Source organism: Epinephelus moara, chromosome 21 (assembly GCF_006386435.1).
Source record: "Epinephelus moara isolate mb chromosome 21, YSFRI_EMoa_1.0, whole genome shotgun sequence".
Classification (NCBI taxonomy): Eukaryota; Metazoa; Chordata; class Actinopteri; order Perciformes; family Serranidae; genus Epinephelus; species Epinephelus moara.
The window spans coordinates 36,947,176-36,968,761 of NC_065526.1; the positions used below are offsets into that span (position 1 = coordinate 36,947,176).

At 40.4% G+C, this 21,586-nt stretch overlaps 1 protein-coding gene across 3 annotated transcripts in view; it reads right to left on the bottom strand.

Annotated features, from left to right (window-relative positions):
- LOC126408955 (sickle tail protein homolog) overlaps positions 1 to 21,586 on the bottom strand; it is a 162,944-nt gene that overhangs the window by 101,356 nt on the left and 40,002 nt on the right. For 2 of the 3 annotated variants that reach the window (XM_050074767.1, XM_050074766.1), the window contains exon 1: positions 4,968 to 5,162. Coding sequence is in view for 1 of the 3 variants with exons in the window: in XM_050074765.1 (XP_049930722.1) it covers positions 10,323 to 10,660 (338 nt within the window). In the remaining 2 variants the exon portion in view is untranslated. Of the gene's footprint in view, positions 1 to 4,967; positions 5,163 to 10,322; positions 10,661 to 21,586 lie in introns of those variants that run through there. The other variant, XM_050074765.1, reaches the window with a different exon arrangement.

A 21,586-nucleotide genomic window follows, 5' to 3' on the forward strand; every position in this document is an offset into this window, starting at 1 on the left:
ATGAGAGGAGTCAACTCCAGATGCACAAACGTTCTTATCCCTCTAAATCTGCTCATACCCAGGTGTGCTAAATAATGAACCCTACTTGATCATAAGTCACCTATTAGCATAGGTAACGCCTAAACACTATATAAGGGCAGGTGAACCAGAGAATTGGAGAGATGCCACCAAAAAAGTCTGGAAGAGGAAGAAAAACTTCTGCAATAGTGAAGTCAATGTACTGTTAAATAAACTCAAAAAGTAAATGTGAGTGTCAATACTGGTGTTACAGTAAATAAAATAAAAAAACATCTGCTGCTGTGTCAGCAGCAGTGCGGGAGGAAGTATTCAGATCCTTTAAGTAAAGGTTCTCATACCACACTGTAAAGATACTCTGTTACTGGTAAAAGCTCTGTCAAAATTATTAAAAAATAATATAAGTACAATCAGAAAAATGTATTTAAGTATTAAAAGTAAACAAACTCCTGCAGAAAAGTTAATTAAAAGGAAAGGCTGCAAGGCCTCATATCCGAGAGGCTGAAACCATGCCATGTTTTTGCATGAAAAATGACCTAAATGATTATAAAAATTGTTGCAAAGCTGCACTTGTGTATTTTCATATGGTTTGTGTGCAAACTCTTAATTAATCTGTAAAATAAGTAGTGGAGTAAAAGTACAGTATTTCCCTCTGCAGTGCAGTGGAGTAGAAGGAGAAAGTGTCATGAGATACAATTATCAAGTAAAGTAAAAAAATACCTCAAATTTGTACTTCAGTACAGTTCTTGTGTAAATGTACTTAGTTACAGTCCAGCACTGGTCAGCACAGGGACACACACTGGAATACAGATATTGGAATCAATGGACCAATGGACCATTTTAAATGTTCCTCAAATTTAAAACTTATGTTGCCTTGGGTTGGGCAACAATTTGTGGACTATAAAAACATTTCTTTCTTATCTTGGTAAGGGTGCTCTCAAACCACTCATAAAATTTGTTCTTACCTAAGAGAAAAGCAAAAACAAGAAAAAAAAAAGGTGAATCCCAGAAACCGATAGATATTAACAAAAAAAAATTAGGAATATGAACAAAAATAAGGGAAAATTTGTCTGTATATTGTTTCTTGCATGAGGCCCAATGCGTGGTATGAAGAGTTGTTGCTTTAACTATTGGTTCCAATTACAGCAGGTCAAGTGGATGAAGCAAGATGGCTGTCATACAGTCCCTTTCCAAAACAGCAGTAGTCTGCAACATTCAGTGTCCTTTGTACTGTTGTCTCTAATCTGTTGGCCACACACTCAAGAATGTGTCAATATTATAGTGACACTTGTTATACAGTGTGTATAAAGCTGCTCTATAGTAGCATTCACAAAGCAGACAATTGATTGACTGTCACAGAAGCTGAGCTATCATTTAACATAGTGCGTGCTAAGTTGTTTGCATAGAGTCTACCGTCAATCAGCATTTTGCATGGTGTGTGACTGGTAAGTATGGAGCTTGTGTACACTAATTTGTTAGCATAGAGAAGCAGAACTAATGCTCATAGTTTCATCAGCTTAGGACTTCACAGTAAAATAATACTGAACAACCAAAGCATTTTGGCTTGTAGCCCTCACCCTGATATCAGACAGAGGTATAGACATGATACAAAAGCTGTCTTGATCATCAAGCCCAGTGTGTCTCTATAATTCTTCTCTGGTTCATCAGTGAAGTGTGTAAACTATACCACAGACTGGATTCTCCACAATGACACAGAGTGACAGCTGACTCATAGGAACAGGTCCAGCGTGGGTTGAATGTGCATCAGCAGGTCCATATACGTCTGGTGCATGGAATGTCCGTATCGTCGCTGTTCTGCATTTAATAAACTATGGTCATCTGGTCTTGGTTTACATCTCTCACTCTCTGTTCCTCGCCTTACAATTCTTATATTCATAGAAATGGAGTAAACAAACACCCAGTAACTACTGTTCTCTTTTAATCGGCTAGGTCACACCATAATGTATTTTGTACCTTTGAAATTGACCTGGCACTGGGAAGAGAAAAGGAGAAAAGGCAAGGTCTGCCTGGAAACATCTCATCCACTTTCAGTGGAATTCCACACACTCCCTTGTGGTTGCAGATACAGATTTCCTAAGATCAGAACTAACCAAGCTAAAAAGGCTTCTATTCCTATAGCAATTACCCAACTGCATTATAGGATTAGAGTTGGGAGGAGGTTATGTTGACAGATGTGAGAGGGGACATACATAGGGATGTGCAGTATATGTCTCATTTATTTAGTAGTGACAGATCCTACTCATGGACTTTCTTTGTTGTCTTGTTGTTCTATGTTTTAATTGCATTTATATTGTGTTTTTCGTTTACTGTGCTGTACCACAAATGACCTCTTTAGAACATTAAAGTTTTCTTTTTGAGTCCAAGTTACACTGACCAAAATGCTAATTTAATATTAATGAAACAGGGGCGTAAATACAGACAGTGCAGGCAGTGCAGTTGCATTTGGGTCAATTAGGTGAGGGTGCCCATGGAGAGAATGGGCCCTCTTACAGTTTGTAGGGCAGAAATATATGGCAAGCTTTATTCCGGGGCTGGTTGGCATCTCTGACCTTTTGTATGCCCAGTCACTGGGATCTGTTCATTTATAAAGCCATACTGGCTAAAGTCCCTTCAAACATTTGTACTTTGACTGAACAGAGATCTGACTGTACCTATAGTCTGAGATCTCAACATTTAGTTTGTTGTCTGTTCCTTGTGTACGGACTGAGCAGGGAAAGAAAGCTTTTATGTGCTCTGCTACTCTCACTTGGAATATTCTTTAAAAAGATTTGAAACTACACAAACTGGTCTCTCTGCCTGAATTTAAAGCTCTTATATACACAAGGATGAATGAATCGGTTGGTTCTTGTCATTATGCGTAGGGGTTCAAATCAGTGGCGTAAGGTAGTTACAATGGGCCCCAGTGCAGGCTAATATGAGGGGCCCTATTACGCCCTAGTTACAAGTTATGAAGCACATTCACACACACACATACACACACATACACACACACACACACACACACACACACACACACACACACAGAGTTTTAGGTGTATATATATTTTAGTAACAGTGTGTCTTACTGCCGCTTTTACGTTACATCCACTTGCAGATACTTGATATTGGACACATTAATATACATATTACACAGCAATCATCATTACATATCTGTATAAGACAAATCTACAAAAGAAAATAGGAAATTATTAGTTTATAATTTGTTATAGATTGACACTGTTTTACAAAACCAGAAAGCCATGATGTCCCTTCACCCCATGGGCCCCAGTGCAACTGCACTGCCTCTATATTTACGCCCCTGGTTCAAATATTTCTACATGTTATTATATATAATTATATTTTTTTATCGTGTTGTTGTTTGGCTGTAACTTTATTGTATGCTGCTGTCTTGGCCAGGTCCCACTTGAAAAGGAGACTGTTGATCTCAACGAGACTTACCTGGTTAAAACAGGGTTAATAAAATAAAAAAAGAAACTGAAATTTTTGTTATATACACACATGCAATAATGATTTCTAGGTAATGAGTATGTGTTATACAATGTCAAGTATCTATTTGATCATGTGACGAGTCGATAAGATTACACTGTAACTAATTTAGGCACATAAATAGTAGCTAGCGTGCACTGGGGCCCATTGTGACTACCATACGCCACTTTAAAGAAATATTAATATAATTGTTACGTAATTAAAAGTTAGTTTTGTGAAGTTGCATGGAAGTTTCAGAAATAAAATGAAACTATAGTTTCAGGGTTAGGTGATAATTCAATAAATCAGAAAACCTCTTCATAATGAGTCATGTCTTCTGTCATAATCATATGAAGATACTGTAGTTTAGAATGTTACAAAAACTAAAAAGTTTGATCTAAATGAAATAAGTGATTTTCACTAAATTTAAAAAAAAAATCCAATACAATGTAACTATTTGAGTTATTTTGATAAACATGAATTAAGAGGTTTTAATGGGAATTGGTATTACTTCAGCAAATTCTAATGGGCAGTGTCAATAACTGAATAGTGATAGAATAATTTCTATATTATTTTTATATAATATCACTCACGTTGTTAATCAAAATATCTCCTTTACAGATAGAATTGTGTATTGCAGATTGTCACTGGTTGGACACATTGTAATTATGACACATTTGAATGCATTTTGAGATATTTTAATTGCAACTGCAGATCCAAGTTTCACTTGATCATCTGCTGCCAAGACCTTGCCACTCTTGCCATGCACGTGTGCCCACACGCGTGTAAACGTCACTGGAGGTACAGGTGTGATGGAGACTCTGTTAAAATGTGGCGTTCTAGGGACATCTAGCTACTTCTTTTATTAACGTAGCTATAACACCACACATATAATTAAAAGGCAGTCAGTCAGTTATTTCTGTTAAACATCATCTCTTACACAGCTGGGTGACAGTTTGCTAGCACTCTCTCAACAATCGTGCTAACTCCGGTGAAAATAGACATGCTACAAGTCGACATTTTATTAAAATATCTCGTTTTTGGCGTATTGAACTAAAACCGAATGGAGGAAGAGACCTTAGCGCTTAATTTTCGGTTGTTCTATTACTTTGGATATGGTGTAATTTATGTCACTAATCGACATAACAGGAAATTGACAGATATTAAATGGGGATTGGCGCTCCATGCCTCTCCATAGAGCGGAGCGGAGTGTGTCGCAGCTCAGCAGACACCAGAACAACCCGCATAATCATGTGTTGATACAGCAGCTCGTTAGTCCGGCTGGGCAAACGCACAACACCAGCTTCAAGTGTGTGTGAGTGAACAGAAAGTTTAGAAACGCGGCTGGGTTGTGTGGCTGCTTTCAAACTAAATCTTCACTTCTTTTAAGCAGTCAGAAATAAAGACTTTCGGTCAGTGAATTACTGTTTGGTAAAGTTATATTCAAACAAGTTGAACGAGCTTACCTGGAGGCAGAGGCTTGCTGTCGTGTCAAAGTGCTAATTTATCTTCTGTCCAACGCCAGCTAAGTCAAGTTTTGGGGGTCAAATCCAGTCCCAGCGCTTCACACCAAATTAGATATTTTCTTCTTCTCTCTTAAACTGTTTTTGTTTCAATCTGCAGGCTATTTCTCTGTCAGAGTCAGGTGCACTGAAAAACCCCACCCCTCTTTGCTTGGTTCGCTCTCTCTCTTGCTGGTGCACTATTACAACAAAACTCCACCTCAGTAAATAATGCTGGTTTTACCTGTCTGACTAGCAGAGCAGACCAACTTGACAACTTCATGGCATGACACAAGTCACATGGAGTAAGTCAGGATAACTCCAGTCAGCCCCCCAGACACATAATTAAAGTAATACAACAAAACAGTAGCCTATAATTGTCACTTCTTCATTGAAATAATACAATGAAAGGTACTCATTATCTCCCATCGCTACACATGCAAACACTCAATAGCTCAGCACTGCACCGGCACCAAAACACAATATTCCTCTGGACTGCAAGAATAATAAAGATGCAGGGAGCCATTTTTTCCACCCAGTGTTACTGATAATTCAATTCAAATTCCATTTCAAGATAATGATTAATGGGTAATGACTGGCATAAATCACTAATTAAGCATCCCTCCCACTCTATCATTTTAAAGTCAAAGCAAGGAATTTGGAAACAGGAAAACTCATGCATATCCCACTGTAGTGGCAGAGCAAACGTCAGATGGGCACATACTTTCTTCATTATGTCCTCTCTACTCTATTACCAGACTAAGGTAATAGGCAATTTAGCCTTGTAACTAACTTGTGTCAGTAGTCATGGTAGGCAGTAGTTTAATAGCCTGAGCCAAGGGCACAGGTTTCTTTTATAATAATTATAATAATAATCAGTGTTGGGCAAGTTACTCTCAAAATGTAATACATTACATATTAATAGTTACCTTCATTTAAAAGTAACAAGTTACTTCACAATATTACTCTCTGTGCAAAGTAATAAGTTACTTATTACACTATTTTTGTGTAACTTTCACCAAAATGAGCTCAGAAGAACTAATGCTCATTTTAAATGGATGAGAGTCATGTTGTTAACATGTTGGTAATCAAAGCACAGAAGCTCCAGTTTATTACAGTTCATTTCATTAATTTGCTGCACAGGTCTGACCCATTCATACATTCACTTGCAGTGGGTACCATTTTGTGTTAAAATCCCCTGCTTATGTCAATAATAACGTGATGATATAGAATGATTAAATGAATAGCCTTGGACACAGGTAGGGTCAGGCAGAGGATCAAAATCTAATAATTATGAGATATAGATAGATATATAAGTATTTGTGGGCCTATGATATGAAACACTAAACACAAACAAATATTTAGGTTAGCACAAAAAACAACAACAACAGAATGGCTTGCAAGTAAGTCACTATGATGAGCGCAAATTACTACATGGGAGTGCAAAAACACCCCTGCCATCACCCAGTGTGCCGGTTAGCTACAGCAGCACAGGAGAGAGAGTTGACTGTGTGCCGGCGTTACTCTGCAGTTGTAGGGAATGTGAATGGAAACACATCCAACATACACTAACATCACCCAGATGTGCTGATCACCCGGACGAGGAAAAAAATAACAGGAGGTTAGCTCCTTATCCCAGCTGCTTTCAGGCAGCCTTAGGACGCGAAAGCAGGATGGGACACGCTGAAGATGTTGCAGGCATATTAACAGAAATACACTGAACACAACAACGCACAGTATGGCATGACCCAGATGTGCCGATCACTGGCACCCCTCTGTAATGTAGCGTATAATGACATGAAAACACACAACAACCTTTGGATATTTGGTCTGTTGGCACATGAGTGGAAGTGGAGCAGTGTGGATCAGTGTGGATGAATGGAAAATAAAAACAATGAACAGTTTATTTCGGGTGGTAACATGTTACGTGACATTGTAAATGTAATGATATTACCCCAAATCCTGTTGGTAATGTATTATATTACTTTGTTACTGCTAAAAGGTAAGATATTACTGTAACATGTTACTTTTGTAACATATTACCCCTGCCATTATATACATCTGACTCATATAGAGTTTTTAGGTCTCAAAGATGCTTTATGTGTATTTATATGAAACGGCTGACGTCCTGGACACGAGAAATTTGAGATTTTTTAGCGGAATCAAATCAAATCAAACAGAAGAGGATATATGTATAAAAAGATCTTTAATAGATAACATAGATAATAAAGATTAAAATGGATTCAGTCAACAATGGATTAAAAACATGGCGGAGTGGTGGTGGTGGGTAGTTTGGGAAAACGAGTCTGTAGAGGTGGGTTTTGAGGCCCTTTTTAAATGCTGTAAGCATTGGGGTGTTTTGATGCGGTTACTGTGACTTCCATAGAGAGGAGGTGGGCACTGAAAATGCTGTTATCACCAAAGGTTTGGCACAAAGTCCTGAGGATCTGACAGTGGTTGGCATAAGCAGAGCTGAGACATCAGGAGGGGCAGTGCTGGTGGAGGAGGTCAGAGAGATAGGGGGGAACCAGGTTGTTAAAGGCCTAGTAGGTGGTGAGTGGAATCCTGAAGTTTATTCTGTGTTTAACCAAGAGCTAGTGGAGGTCATGAAGGACTGGGGTGATGTGGTCACATGTACGGGAGCACACACAGCACTGTCGAGCCGGCAATTTCGCTGAGCTAAAAGACTACAATGACTACAACCTTGTCGTAAACAACCCCCTTTCCATTTCCAGTGGGGGATTTCTACCAACGGACAATGAGGCTTCCTATAGAAAATCAATGGATTAGACAAAATGTCAAATAAATCATCACGGAAACCACAGTTTGCTACGATTTTTATGTCAGAACATCAACGAACACCACTGACCACTCGGTGAGTTTCATCGCTTTGAAAATGAACGTTCAGGGTGCTTTTAGGACAGATTCACACATGGCCATAGACAGCATTGTTAAGCCAGGCAGGGGAAAGCCAAATTCTCCGAAAAGGAGCAGTCGTAAAAAATTTTGGTCTTAACCACTCTATTTCATTATAAACAACCCAGAAATGGAGCTCAAAGTGCAAAATACCGGCCTTCTCCTTTAAGGACAGAGTTTGTGGTGCTTTAGAGGATACTGTTGCAGTAATTGAGCCTGGATGTTACAAGTACATGGATGAGTGTCTCTGCAGCATAGGTGACAGAGAGGTTTGGAGGTGGTGGACAATGTTACGGAGGTGAGAGAGGAGTCCTCTGCTACTTTCATGTTGTTTTTATGGGGAAAAACAAATGCACATGTTCTTAATATTAAGGGGGACATGTCCTCTGTATCCCCCCACAATCTACACCCATATCAGCAGCCATTAGTGTACTGATACTGTCTTACAGTATTCAGGCCACATCTGCACATCACTACACAATGATCATGTCCACATGAGAAAGGTTAACATTTAGAATCTTATCTAGTTGGAAAGGTGAAGCTGGATGATCCATAGAGGCACGTCTGAGAAGTTAGCATTATGGCTTCGACTGCTTATCTTGGTGCTGAAAGCCCAAGCTTCTGTTATATACAGGATGTCCCTGACAACATTTCAGGCTGCTGTGAGAGCGTCAGCATCTCCCTGTGTAATTGTCCTCTCATGCTCTGGACCTCATCTGAGATGTCAAGTAATGTGAAATGAGGGTGAGAAGCAGGTCACCAAAGTTAAAGTGCTTCTAGGTCTGCTTTAGAGGGAATATAAATGAGAAACTCAGACCAGCAGGCAGCCTTGTTAGTTTCAGCAGACTGCTTAAAGGGATAGGTTTGGATTTTTTCAAATCATTGATACATCTGGGGCCAGATATAGATGTGTGTACGCCTTTTCCCACCCGTAAACTGATATTTATAGGGGAAGAATATGCGGTGAGAATGTGTGCACCTCACACTGACTTCAGGCCAGTGAACACAGTTTTAGCCCAGATAGGTGCAGGTGATACAATAAGTTGGAGATTAAATACAAGTTAAAGGTCCAGTGGGTAGGGTTTAGCTGGATATATTGGCAGGAATGGAATAAACTATAATAAGTATGTTTTCTTGAGTATATAATTACCTGAAAATAAGAATCATTTTGTTTTTGTTACCTTTGAATGAGCCTTTTATATCTACATATGGAGTGAGGGTTCTACAGTGGCCCAGAACAGAAAAACCAAACAGTGGTTCTAGATAATAGGGCCATTTGCATTTTCACATTGGCCACCATAGTTAGCAGCCCTTCTGTGAAAGTGTTGGAAAAAATACTGAATTTTTTTAACACGAAACTGCTTTATTCAGTGTTTTTAGCAGTTTAAATCACCTAGTCTGATTGGTTTGGAGAAGAAGAGACCTCTGCAGATAATTTGGCTAGCAGTATAAGCCTCCTGAACATCTGGATTTTAAGTTACCAGAGAAAAAAGGTGCTTACTGGTGTTGGTTAGCAGCCTGTTTCTGATATGCCATACAGCATTGTAGAAACACCCATTTGTAACATGAAACTGCTTTAGGCAATGTTTTTACTGGTTTAGACTTCTGCAGATAACGCGGCTCATGGCAAAAACTTCCTGAACATCTGGATCAGAAATAATGTGAGCACACATTAAGTTCTCAGAAAAAAAAGATGAGTACACATTAACACATTTACTCAGGGATTGTAAGTACAAATCTGAGTTTTTCCTTCCATTGTCACCATCTACGTCTACTGCATTTCTTTTATCTGACAGCTTTAGTTACTTGTTACTTTACAAATTAAGATTTTACACTCAAAACATATGAAAATGTACAAGAACAGCTGGAACTACGAGTCAATTATTGAACTAACAGAAAATAAATTTGCCACTATTTTGATAATCACCTAAGTCACTTTGTAATGCAAAAACATTTCCAGGCTCCAGCTTCATAAATGTGAGTATTTTTTGCTGCCTTTGCTTTTTGATATTTACTTAGGACCTAAGTGCTGATGCTCTAAGGGCCCCAAAAAACCTTTAAGTCTAAAGTAAGCCAGAAAACCTGTTCGGTGGATGCACTCACTGGAATGAATGAGTCGGCATCTTGGGGACATGGTTTTCACTTTCCTTCATGAGTCAGAGGAAAAATATAATCATGGAATAGTCTTCTTTAAAACACACCGTATTTGCCCAGGGAAGTTTCATGAGAGCAGTGCTTTCCTTGTGATGTCAGCAGTATTGTTGTAATTACTATTGCAGTGTTAAAGGTTTGGATCTGCTGATAAATCTTTCTCTGTGGAGAGAAAGTCAACAGAGGGCAGCAACATATCCTTTTTGTTCAACACTGGTAGCTAATGCACACCAGCACAGCTTTAAACCTCACCTGCTCCCTCATGCGCTCCTGGTGTCCCATGATGATGGCAGCATGGTGAGGATACTTCTGCCTCAGGTGGTCCAAAAACACCTCCTTCTTCCTCTCCACATCAGAGTGCTGCATCATCAGGCTGTCCAGCTGGCTGTCCCTGCTGCTTGCACGAGCGGCAGTGACGTAGCTTCGTGGTAAGGTGCTGGGAGAGCGTGGAGCCGTTGCACAGGAGGTGAAGTCCGGGTTACACAGCAGGCTGCTGTTAGTGTGTAGTTTCTTCTGTGGCACACACTCAGTGCTGCCGTCCACTGCAGTGGAAAAAGAAGAAGATACTCTGGACGGGGAGGTTCCTGGATCTGAGTGGAATAGATAAGAGTACAGAGAAAACAAATAGATGAAAGAAAAGAAAATGTAGGACAGGACAAGAGAAGGCAGAAGACAGAAAAATCATGACAAGATATATTGTATGGCTACATAAAAAATGTACAAAGTTGTCACAGTTGAACCATGTTGAATAGGTACACATTTTACTATCTCTCAAGCTCCTTTTGTTTTACTTAAATTCAAAATGCAACTTTGGATTCTGTGAAGGTGTGAATGAGAAGCTGGTTACTGGAAGCCTCTGTGATTAATAATCATGATGCATTTTGTTTACAGGCACCTTTCAAAGCACTCAAGGTCACCTGACAAGACACAGTTAGAAAAAGAAGCAGCAAAGTATCCACAGACCTTAAAGTCAAACAATTCAGTAATATACAATAATAAGTTAATAAAATAACTAGACAAAGTCATATTCATAAAAATTAGGTATAAAATCATCATAATAAACACATCATTACTGCAAGTCTCGATATGTCTGCCACTATTAAATAGAACTGAATATGCCAGCCTGAAAAGGTGTGTTTTCAGACAGGAGCTGAAAGTGGACAGGGAGTCGATATTGCAAATGTCATGGTGTTGAAGGCTCTAGAACCTGTGGTAGTCAAGCGGGCAGATGGTCATATCAGTTGGACTGCAGAAGAGGATCTAAGAGTACGGGACAGTTTTTATTAAAATAACTTGATTTACTTTTGGTTTCACACGGGAAATGAACAGCACGGTCTTCTGGGTGTAAGTCCAGAGTTTGTTTGACCCATCCCCCACCATTCTCAACCACCCTGTGTGGACTTTCTTGCTCTTTATATTATGGTAGTTGCCCACAGTATGAGAAATTGCAGCCAACCAGTGCATATCATACCGCTGCTAGGGGTGCCTCTGTGTGTCAGTGTCTGCTGCTGAGTGCCACTGACAAAGGTATTTGACAAGTTGGGAGTGAAATTATGAAACTGATTGATATATTGACTCACTCCATAGGTAATTGGTGATTAAAACTTAACTTTCATCTGTCAGAGTTCAGACTGTTTCCGTACAGCACAGCTACTCTCACAGATAACTGAGCCTCCTACGTGCCTGTCATTCAGCATCAACCCATATACCTTCTTCAGTCTGGACTGAGTGGAGTCCTGCGGGGATCAGCTGTGAAGACTGGCAGCCAGTGGCTGCTTGCTCCACTGCCATTCAGCAGCTAACAAACCAGCCACTGATGCAACTAACAAACTCCATAAATCCATTCAGCAGCTCCACCATCCACAGTCAGACACACACACTGATTATTTACTGCTGAATTACAGCAAACACTTTGCACCAACGGCTGACGCTGCTCAGGCGTGAGTGTTTTTGCTGACTAGGGAAACATCCTGGTGCAGACTATTTGAGTTCACTCATGCAGCATTTGAAGATAACTGCAATCACGGCTGTTCTTTGCTTTTAATGTCCAATAGTTTACCACTAACATTGTCATCATGTCATGTCTTGTCTCGTCTCATGTTATCAACGTAAATAAAGCATATATTTGGTCTTAGTTCTACTTAATCAAGATCTATTTTTAGCTTGTCATCGTATCATTTTCGTCATAGAAAATGGTCATTGACAAAACATTTTTTTGTCAACATTCATTAAAGCCACAGTGTGTAGGAATTTCTCCTATCTTGAAATCATATATTGCATTCAAACGGATAGTGCACTCTAGCGCCTCACTGTTTCAAATGTGTATTGCAACTACTGTAGCCGCTGTGTACCAAAAAGCTATGATAACATTGATGAAACCATGTCATCCGATACTTCATGGAGTATTCATTCAGGCTCCTACACAGACACATGCAACGTGAGTTGACAAACCCCTCCTCACCATGCTGGCTGTGTTTACAATGTAGGACTGTTGGGGCGGGTGTAAATCAAAACAAACCAATCACGTCTTGTCTTTTGACAACTGACAAGTGGCTCAGCCTCACACACCTCATCCCTCTCCTCGCATCACTGTGCTGTGGCGCCGCTAACAGCGGCACAGTGATGCGAGGAGAGTGATAAGGCTTGTGAGGTTGAGCCACTTGTCGCTGTTAGCCGTTTCCCAGCTAACAGCAGCGCTGGCCTGTGATTGCATTATCTTTCTCCTTCAGCAGCCCTCTCCACCTGGGAAAGGCTACCCTGATGATGACCCTCGTTTTTTGAATTCGCCGGTCACACTGCCTTTTCTATTCCCTTTTGCGCTTTCTTGGCGACAAGGATTCCGTCTCCCATGATGCTGCATATGCATGATCCTGCATTATGCTCAAAGAGTGGGACTTTGTTATGCTGCAGTAGTGCCGGTGAAGTAGCGAAGTGCCTCTTGCTCCTCTCCTTCGGCTTCTCAGTCACGCAGCGCTGGCCTGGCTCTCGGCCGGGTTGTATGTCCCTTGCTGGCAGATGTATTCTCAAGATGGCGAAATGTTATGGAACCCCCCAAACAACTTGCCCGCACAATGTACAAACAAATCCGAAATTCTCCTTTTACAAGAATAAGTCAGATTATTGGTGGAGGTAATAGTACACCAATGATGACATATTTATGAATGCAGACATCGATTTTTGCCAATAAACAACTGAAAATGTTACACAATGTCCCTTTAAAATTGGCTGTTAGCTTGTTTACTACATTACATTAATGCCACTGTCACACTAAACATCCGTCCTAGCCCATTCAAACTTTAAAATTTTACATGGATAAAAAGAAAAAAAAAACACATTTTAGAATAATTGTATTGAACAGCTAAATCTGATATGACTGACAGAATTCTGAGTCGGTACAGCCCTAATTATAACATTAGTTGTCTCTAAAAGGTGGAGGGGTCTAATACTGCCTTCTGAAAAAGCGCAGGGAACATCTCCCCTTTGCCTCGCTAAATTACGCCCCTGCCTGTGAGCTTGCATCGGAACTAAACGCAACAAACCAAACACCTACCTGCCAAAATGTAAAATTTGGGACTTCAGTGGAACATAAAGTCAAAATCCCTCACTTTGACTCTTAATAATGTGTTGCTTTTAGCCAATCATTTGTATGGATCAGTTGCTGTGTGATGTCCATGTTGTTAATGTGCATCAGTGTATGGATAATTGCTGTAATAATGGAGGAACAATATGCAGCTCTGCAGATGGCGAGAACAACAGATTCAGGGAAGCTAAAAATAAAATACAACAGAGCATTCATTCAACTTCATATAGCACTTGTCCACACACAGCTCGAGAGGGATTGTCACTGACTATAAACAGTGTGAGCTGGGATTTACAAGAGTTTATGTAGGCTAAGTATCTGCTTCCTGAATACTAATGTTCTCATGAGGTGTCAATATTTGATCACACTTAAAGTGAGAAACAGGAATGGAAGTAGGTTGATGGAATTATCCAATAAATTCCACCAGGACATGAATTAACTGACTTAACAGCAGCAGTTAGTGACTTTGTTTTTGAAGCGCTGTAGTCCATTTAACCACACACGCATGCAAACACAAAAAACAATCACTGTACTTCTATCTCAGAAACAGAAATGGCTGATGGCACAGTACAGCCTGTATGTTGGACAGAAGAAATAGTTCAGTCTAAATGCCACTGATCCAGCCCTAACTCCAGCTTTCTGCTCTGCCTTCTGTGACTGATGCTGTCTACAGAGCTGTGTGGCATTTCACACTGTCAGACCTGCAGGCTCCAACTTACACTGTAAAAAATGAATTCACAGCAGAGGTGACACATCTGCAGCGCAGAAACTCTGCACAAGTGACTGGCCATCCAAACCTCACCAACTTTGACTTAAGCTATAAGTGCAAACACAGACTGGATGCCAACTGCTGTTATTTAGAGGTAAGCAGAGTATAGGAATTGTCCTCTAGCTCCACAACTGTTTTATTTGGGTTTACAGTGTGTATATTGTTAGTTTGGATTAGTTGGTGAGCCTCCTAATCGCCTTTCAGCAGCAGCAGAATGGAGCTGAGTGGAGCTGTGGGCAAGAAATACCACTAACTCTCGTCAGGCTGTTCAATTGACAAATATTTCCAAGAGGTTACACAATAACTCCATGGGGAAACATAGGGAAAAAATAGATTAACATCCATCCATGTGAACCTAAAAGTCAGGGGAGCTATTTTACTTTGCTTGTGTTGGCTAAGTAAACATGCCTGACATGCTTCCCTGGGTGTCCACAACTGATGCAGGAGGGTGGGTACGTAGCGCATCATATTTTGACGTGTAGAGCCACTGACCAAGCGTTGACGTTTCATGAGTTTGGAGTGAGAATGTGTTGTATACTTCAGTTCTGCGTGTGATTTGTCTTTGTGGTGTTGCCGTATCTCAGCAGAAGCTGTTGTGCTGTGTGTCAAACACTCTAATCTATCTCTCTACACTCTATCTCTTTTTCATTACTTTCAACAGGCTGTTCTCATGCACTGTTTGTACACTTTCCCATGAAAAATAATGCACCAACATTCATACATATCCCACGTAATGATGAGCTGGTAATACATATATAACCCACATGTTTTGGAAGGCTGCAATCGTCACGTGACCAATGTGCTGACGTGAGTAAACAAGGAAGCTGCTGACCGCTCCAGTTAGGAGGCAGGTTGGAGCAGTGGATTGTAACACAATAACAGTGAAGCAGTCGTCGGCAATAAAAATCTTAGACTTCATATTTGAGTCATATTTGAGTTTCTGCCTATAGGCAGGCAGAAGCAGATTCAAGACATTATCTTATTTGCTGAAGGGGACACAAGGGAGGGCCTTAAGTTACAGAAAGGAGTCGTATATGATTGAGTGTTACCACATGTAGGACAGCTGATGTGCTGAGATCTCAGCAGCACTTTTCTCAGTTTGGAACAATCTCCAGCCACAGTAAAAGAAGCCTCTGGCCGTGAGGTCTCTGGTTCTGTCAGGAACTCCATACAGCTCGTGCAGGGCTTGGGTGGTCTCAGCGTATGGTGGAATGTGCACCTCTGTGAGAATGACCAATGTAAACTCCTTTAGGAGATAATAAGGTAGGCATCTGATCATAAGGGGCTGTAGGTCAGGAGAACAACTCGAAGAAATCACCTCCACATCTTCACACTGATCACTGCTGGTTGTTGATGATGAAGCAAACACCTCCCCTTTTGGTCTGCCGTGATTGTATTGTCCTGTCCCGGTAGCAAATAGAAAACCCCTCTGGAAAAATGGCGGAGTCTGGGACCAAAGGATCAAGCCAAGTCTCAGTGAAAAACATAATGATATAGTAGTTCTTAGTATCACATTGGAAAGCCATCCTGCTCCTGAGTCCATTCAGTCTATTATCCAGTGACTGGACATTTGTTAGAAGAATACTCAGTAGAGAAGGCCAGTTTATACATTTTCTCAGTCTGACCTGGAACCTGGCCCACGACCTTTCCAGGTACAGCAACAGGTAAGCCCATGGACGTGTTGTCTACCAACGATCTGATGTGCACAACTTGTTCTCTGTCATATTGTATGGGTTTGCTTGCGCAGCACACATGACGCAGAAGATACAAAAATACATGACAAATAAAATAACAAAATAAAACATGAAAAATACAAAGTCAATTAGGAGTTTGAGACGTGGCAGCTGTCCTCAGCAAAATTTTCTCTCAGTTAGTGAAAGTTGCCTGACAAGGAAAGTAATAAAGTAATAGGCAAATTCAGGATTTTTTTTTCTTTTCTTTTTTTTCTTTTTTACCAATTTCTTGTAGAGTACAGATATACACGGGCTCCTCTCTCACACACATGCATAGTTTCATCATCCTGACATTTGGAGTTGTCCTGGGGCTTTGCTGTCTGTAATGAGGACATGATCACTTACTGGTTGGATGGAGAATGCTTTTTTACTATAGCTGAAAGGTTATAAGGGCTGACTGCTGTGTGTGTGTTTTTTTAATTGACTGGTGACTAATATTAATATCACAGTGGTGAGCACGTCAAAAGGTAACAATGCAGCATTCTGAGTTAGTTATTAATACTGCGGCCCACAGAAACATTACCATAGACTGTAGAAATAACATTACACAACCATTACACAACCCCCCGCCCCCGTTTAAAACGTTTAAAAGGGATGGGTATTTAGCCGACGTGGGGTCTGATGAAAGTATGCAGCTCCCCAGCATTATGGAAGTGTAGTACTAATTCACTGCTGTATTATTTTATGTGTAGATCCTTGAGGAGTGGCCTTTCATTGATGTTACAACATGCTTCCTGCAGTAGGTCCATCACACAACAACTTAATGTTGTATCTATATAACGCGCCACATTTTGTCTTCTCTAGCAAAGCATAACATCATCTATACTTCCTCAGTGTGGACTAGTTGATTTATAACCTCAGACTGGTAGTGTGTGTCTCATACTTGTACTAAAAACTTCATAGTTTGAGTGCATTGAGTGCGGTCACACTGCTTGCTATGGCAAAATGCAGTGTACTACTGGCACACTCAAATGGTCCAAAACTTGAGTGTGGAGTGAGGGACACTTCTCACCCTCAACGGTCGGGGTCATCCCTATGTTTCCCAGGTTCTATGTTTCCCAGGTTCTATGTTCCCTGCTCAACCAAAAAAGGTTCTATGTTTCCCTCTTACTAAAAAAAAAGGTTCTATGTTCCCCGCTTATCCAAAAAAGGCAGGAAATATAGCAGTTGCATTAATATGTTGTTTTAACATCTAAACACACACAACGGAACACAATGGGGAGAAATTACAATCAGAAACTTACCCTTTGGGCAATCTATGGTGGGCAATCTGGGCAATTATATCCTTTCCAGAAGGTTTTTTAATCCAGCCGTAGAACCTGGGAAACATAGAACCTTTTTTGTGAAAGCGGGGAACATAGAACCTTTTTTGCAGGGTTAAGTGGGGAACATACTTCAACTTCTGACATGGCAGCTGGTGACAAAGGAGCCTGTTAGTTATACATGTTTTTTGCACTGAGTACCAAAACTGTTGTCGAACAGAAGCCCTCAGTAATGTTTGTTGGGTCTATAATGATTTGGTACCATGAACAACAATGCTAACGTTAGCAGTGCTAGCTAAAATTAGCATTTGTTAGCAAGCTAACTTGCTCATAGCTACAGTGGCACATTCTAATAAGCACTGAAGTTGTGGCTCAAGATTGGTTTAAGTGTGTGTGGAGATAGCAGTCAAATCTTGGCAATAATGCTCCGCTGTTTGTTTGCAAGTCGCTATTAAAAGAAGATGAGGGGGTTTTAAAAAAGCCACTTTCGGTAAGTGTAAAACAGCAGTGTGTGATTTGAGACAACACTACCCTGTTGAAATGAGTACATCACAAAGAAGTATTTGGTGTACATAGTGTACTGTATTAAAGTGTACTAACGAAAGCATGCGATTTGAGACACACTCTGGATCCCTGTCATCAGGTGTTCGGTCTCTTGCAAACTAACCGAAGTGCAACTGGGGGGCTCTTTGAAGGTAAAGCTCCGACTCTCAGGAAAAAAGAGGCAGCTGATGAAGTATCTGTAGGGTTGCATTGGCTCACTTTGGTTGAGAGGTGGGGCACACAATGGACCGGTCGCCAGCCTTTCCTTGTCATAGTCACACATGTCTGCACCTAGTCTGCTTTTGTAGTGCATCTGTACAATTGTGGTGTTAAGTCTGCAAGGTCACAAATTTTGGGTGGCCCACACTTTGCACACATGGGTTACATACCTTTGTGAACTTGGGAGATGATGGAATCTAAGTCATGCACACTCACACAGCCACAATGATGCAGCAACCAGGAGTTAGGCTTTATAAATCTGCCTCAGATGTTCCTCATCTTATGAATCCTTTTTCAAAATAAATCACAATATTAAACAAGGCCAACCTCTAATTTTTTAAAGAGCTGGAAGTGTTGGATCGAAGCAGGAATTCATGCAGGATGAACTTTACATCCTGTTAAGTCTGGAAGTTATGTTTGGGTACTGCACCAATATTTGGTAAGCATCATCAACGGATACATTATAACCATATTTCCTGCTTAAGTTAACACTGACACATAGCTTTTTTTTAAGTCGCTGGGATTCATTATATTTCCTAACACAGCTATCTTCTATGTTAAACTTTCCCACAGCCTCCTCTCATCAGTGACAAACAGCCCACAACAGAAACTCGCAGAGTATGAACTTAATCCGCTCGGTCCAACCTGACACAGTAACTGAGGCTGAAAACCATTCTTTCAACATGACTTGTGGACTCTTTCTCTCCCAAGGTTCTGTTCTTAATGAGGCTTAAGATGCTTGTGGACTTGATGCTGGTGGTGCAAAATAAGTTTTTTTTTGGTAAAACTTTTTATTACTATTTATTAAAACAAATATGTTAGTTTGTACATTGCTGTAAACCAAACAGCAGGTGGTGAAGTGTAAGTGAAACATTTATAAGGACACACCACTCAAAACGAATGGCAATGTTGCTCTATGTCTGCTGAGTGTGTAAATAGGCAACTGTTTGCCAACGTCTTCCCCATAATAATCAGTCATCTTGGACAGGACACTAGCAGGGTTTCAGACAATGCCAGACAAGGCCTATTGTTATAATTATGATGAAGATTATTATTACAAACCAGAACATGAGCTAATGAAAAATCAACAAAAATAAAAAAACTCAACGAACAAACAATGATAGAGAAAAAAAAAACAATAAAAGAATACGGCATGTATTCTGCCACCTACAGGAAGATCCACCACTGGCTTTAGTTACCACTGCTGTTAATTTTACTCGTGAAATCTTTCATCAACAGGAATTAACAGCACTTACATTATGGAGTCTAGTGGAATATCAAAATTAAATTAAATTAAATTAAAAATTAATTAAAGGGAAAAAAGAAGAAATTTAATAAAAATAATATTAACTTAAAGCAACACTTACCTTTCTGGAAATTTTACGCTTTTCTTTGTTTAGGTTAAAATGCTATTAATGAGCTGATGGCACACTAAAATGTAAGTGAATTCCACCAGAGATAAAAACTCATAATTATACCATTCTCATATGATTCTGAGAAAGTTTTCTCCTGTCCTGTCTGTCTTCCCCACGTGGAGGCCTCCGACTGACATTACCGCTCACGTAACATCACGTGCCCTCGAGTCTGTGAGACAACACAGCTAGTTACAGGGACGCTTGTGGATATAGACTTTTCTCCGTAACAATGGCAGACAAATGTGGACCACCCCTTCCACCTCCAGCGGCTCCAACAGGGAAATCAGTTGACAAAAGAAAGAATATTGCAGAAAAAGCTAACACTAAGTCAGAACTCGATGCTGCAAGAGCAAAAACTTGGGTCAACATCGGCTCTGATTTCAAGGGATGGCGAAGACCGATGCAGCTTCATCCTGAGCTAAAAAAGGACCAGATGGTTGCAGAGTTTCTGCAGGACAGGTATTTTTAGTTTGCCTCTAATGTAACATAGGCTATAACATTATATATGACAACACAGCATCCAGTTGCTAATGGCTGTTGTCAGCCTACTGTAGCATAGCCTCTGAAACATTAACGTTATCTTCCTTGTGCGTTTCCACTTACTAGTAACATTAATGCTACTATCTAACGTTAGCACTGTAACCTTATTCTAAAACTCATCAGTCATCACTGACTCCGGTTGAGTTTTAAAACTCCGGGGTTGCGTTTGACTGTCTTGATTGTAAAGTTACACTCGCTCTCCTCTTCCATGTATCTAATGTTACCTTGCCAACGCCTACGTCTATCATAGACGTAATTAGGACGTATGGGAGGAGGGGGGAGTAGGTCTTTGGAGGGAGGTGGAGTTGCAGGAGGCACACACGTGAGCACGGAGCACAGAGAAGCAGTCAGAGCTACAGGCTACAGTGAGGCTAAAACAGAGTTCAAATAACGTTTTTCGAAACAACTTTTTATGTCGGGGCTTCAGGACACTTGGATCACTACGGATGAGCATGTTGGAGATATTTTGTGGTTTCAATTTTGTGTTCTTGGACGTTAGTCTGGGGCGCCGTCAGCCATTAGGTGTGCTAGCTGCTCCCCCTGCTGATTTCCGGAAGGGATGTGAGGACTCTAAAACTTCACCAGGGCCTCCGTCGGCATATGGGTGAGTAGATAGTGGCTGAATTTTCATTTTTGGGTGCACTATCCCTTTAAGTCTCCACGACTGAATTGATATAGCTAGCTAAAATTATTAGCTATAGCTAGCTAATAATTAGCTAATAATAAGATGGCAAAGGATTATTTTAGCATGCTATGCCTACCAGAGAGGCAACGGTACAGTATACTGATAAGCTTAATATTGCAGGTCTACCTCAGTGCCCCTTCTCCTTACTTTGCTCGAGGGGAGCGGTAGAAAAAACAGCCAATGTGTGTGTGTGTTGTGTTCAGGTGTTGTCACGTAAATAACAGTGGCCAAGCATGAATGCATATTTGCGTATTATGCGTATTTTTTATTACATTGCTGTGGTTAATTTGAGGCAATAGTGTTACTGTAGAAATCAGAGAATCACTTTTTGTTGTTATATATTCTCAGGGAGATGATACAAGCTCTAAATCTGAAATACACACCACACACAAATGTGTATTTTCATCTAATTGTACTGTGCAACAGTTAGAATAAAGTTTTTGTATTTGTATGATTGCATTTGTGTTTATTATATATTTGTTTAAGTATAGCAAGTATAATGAATATAATGTAGGAATCGGTAAGAGGAATCGGTAAGGAATCGGACCGTTAAGAAGGAAGGGAACTGCCCATTGGTTCGACAGCCCATTGGTTCGATATCCCATTGTTCCGACCATATTAAACTCATTGTTCCAAAGTCCGTTCCGAAATCATCATGATGCCCTGTGGTTAAGGTCTGGTTAGGTTTAGGCACAAAAACCACTTGGTTAGGGTCAGGAAAAGATCATGGTGTGGGTTAAAATGAAAAAGAAAGTGACAAACACATAAGC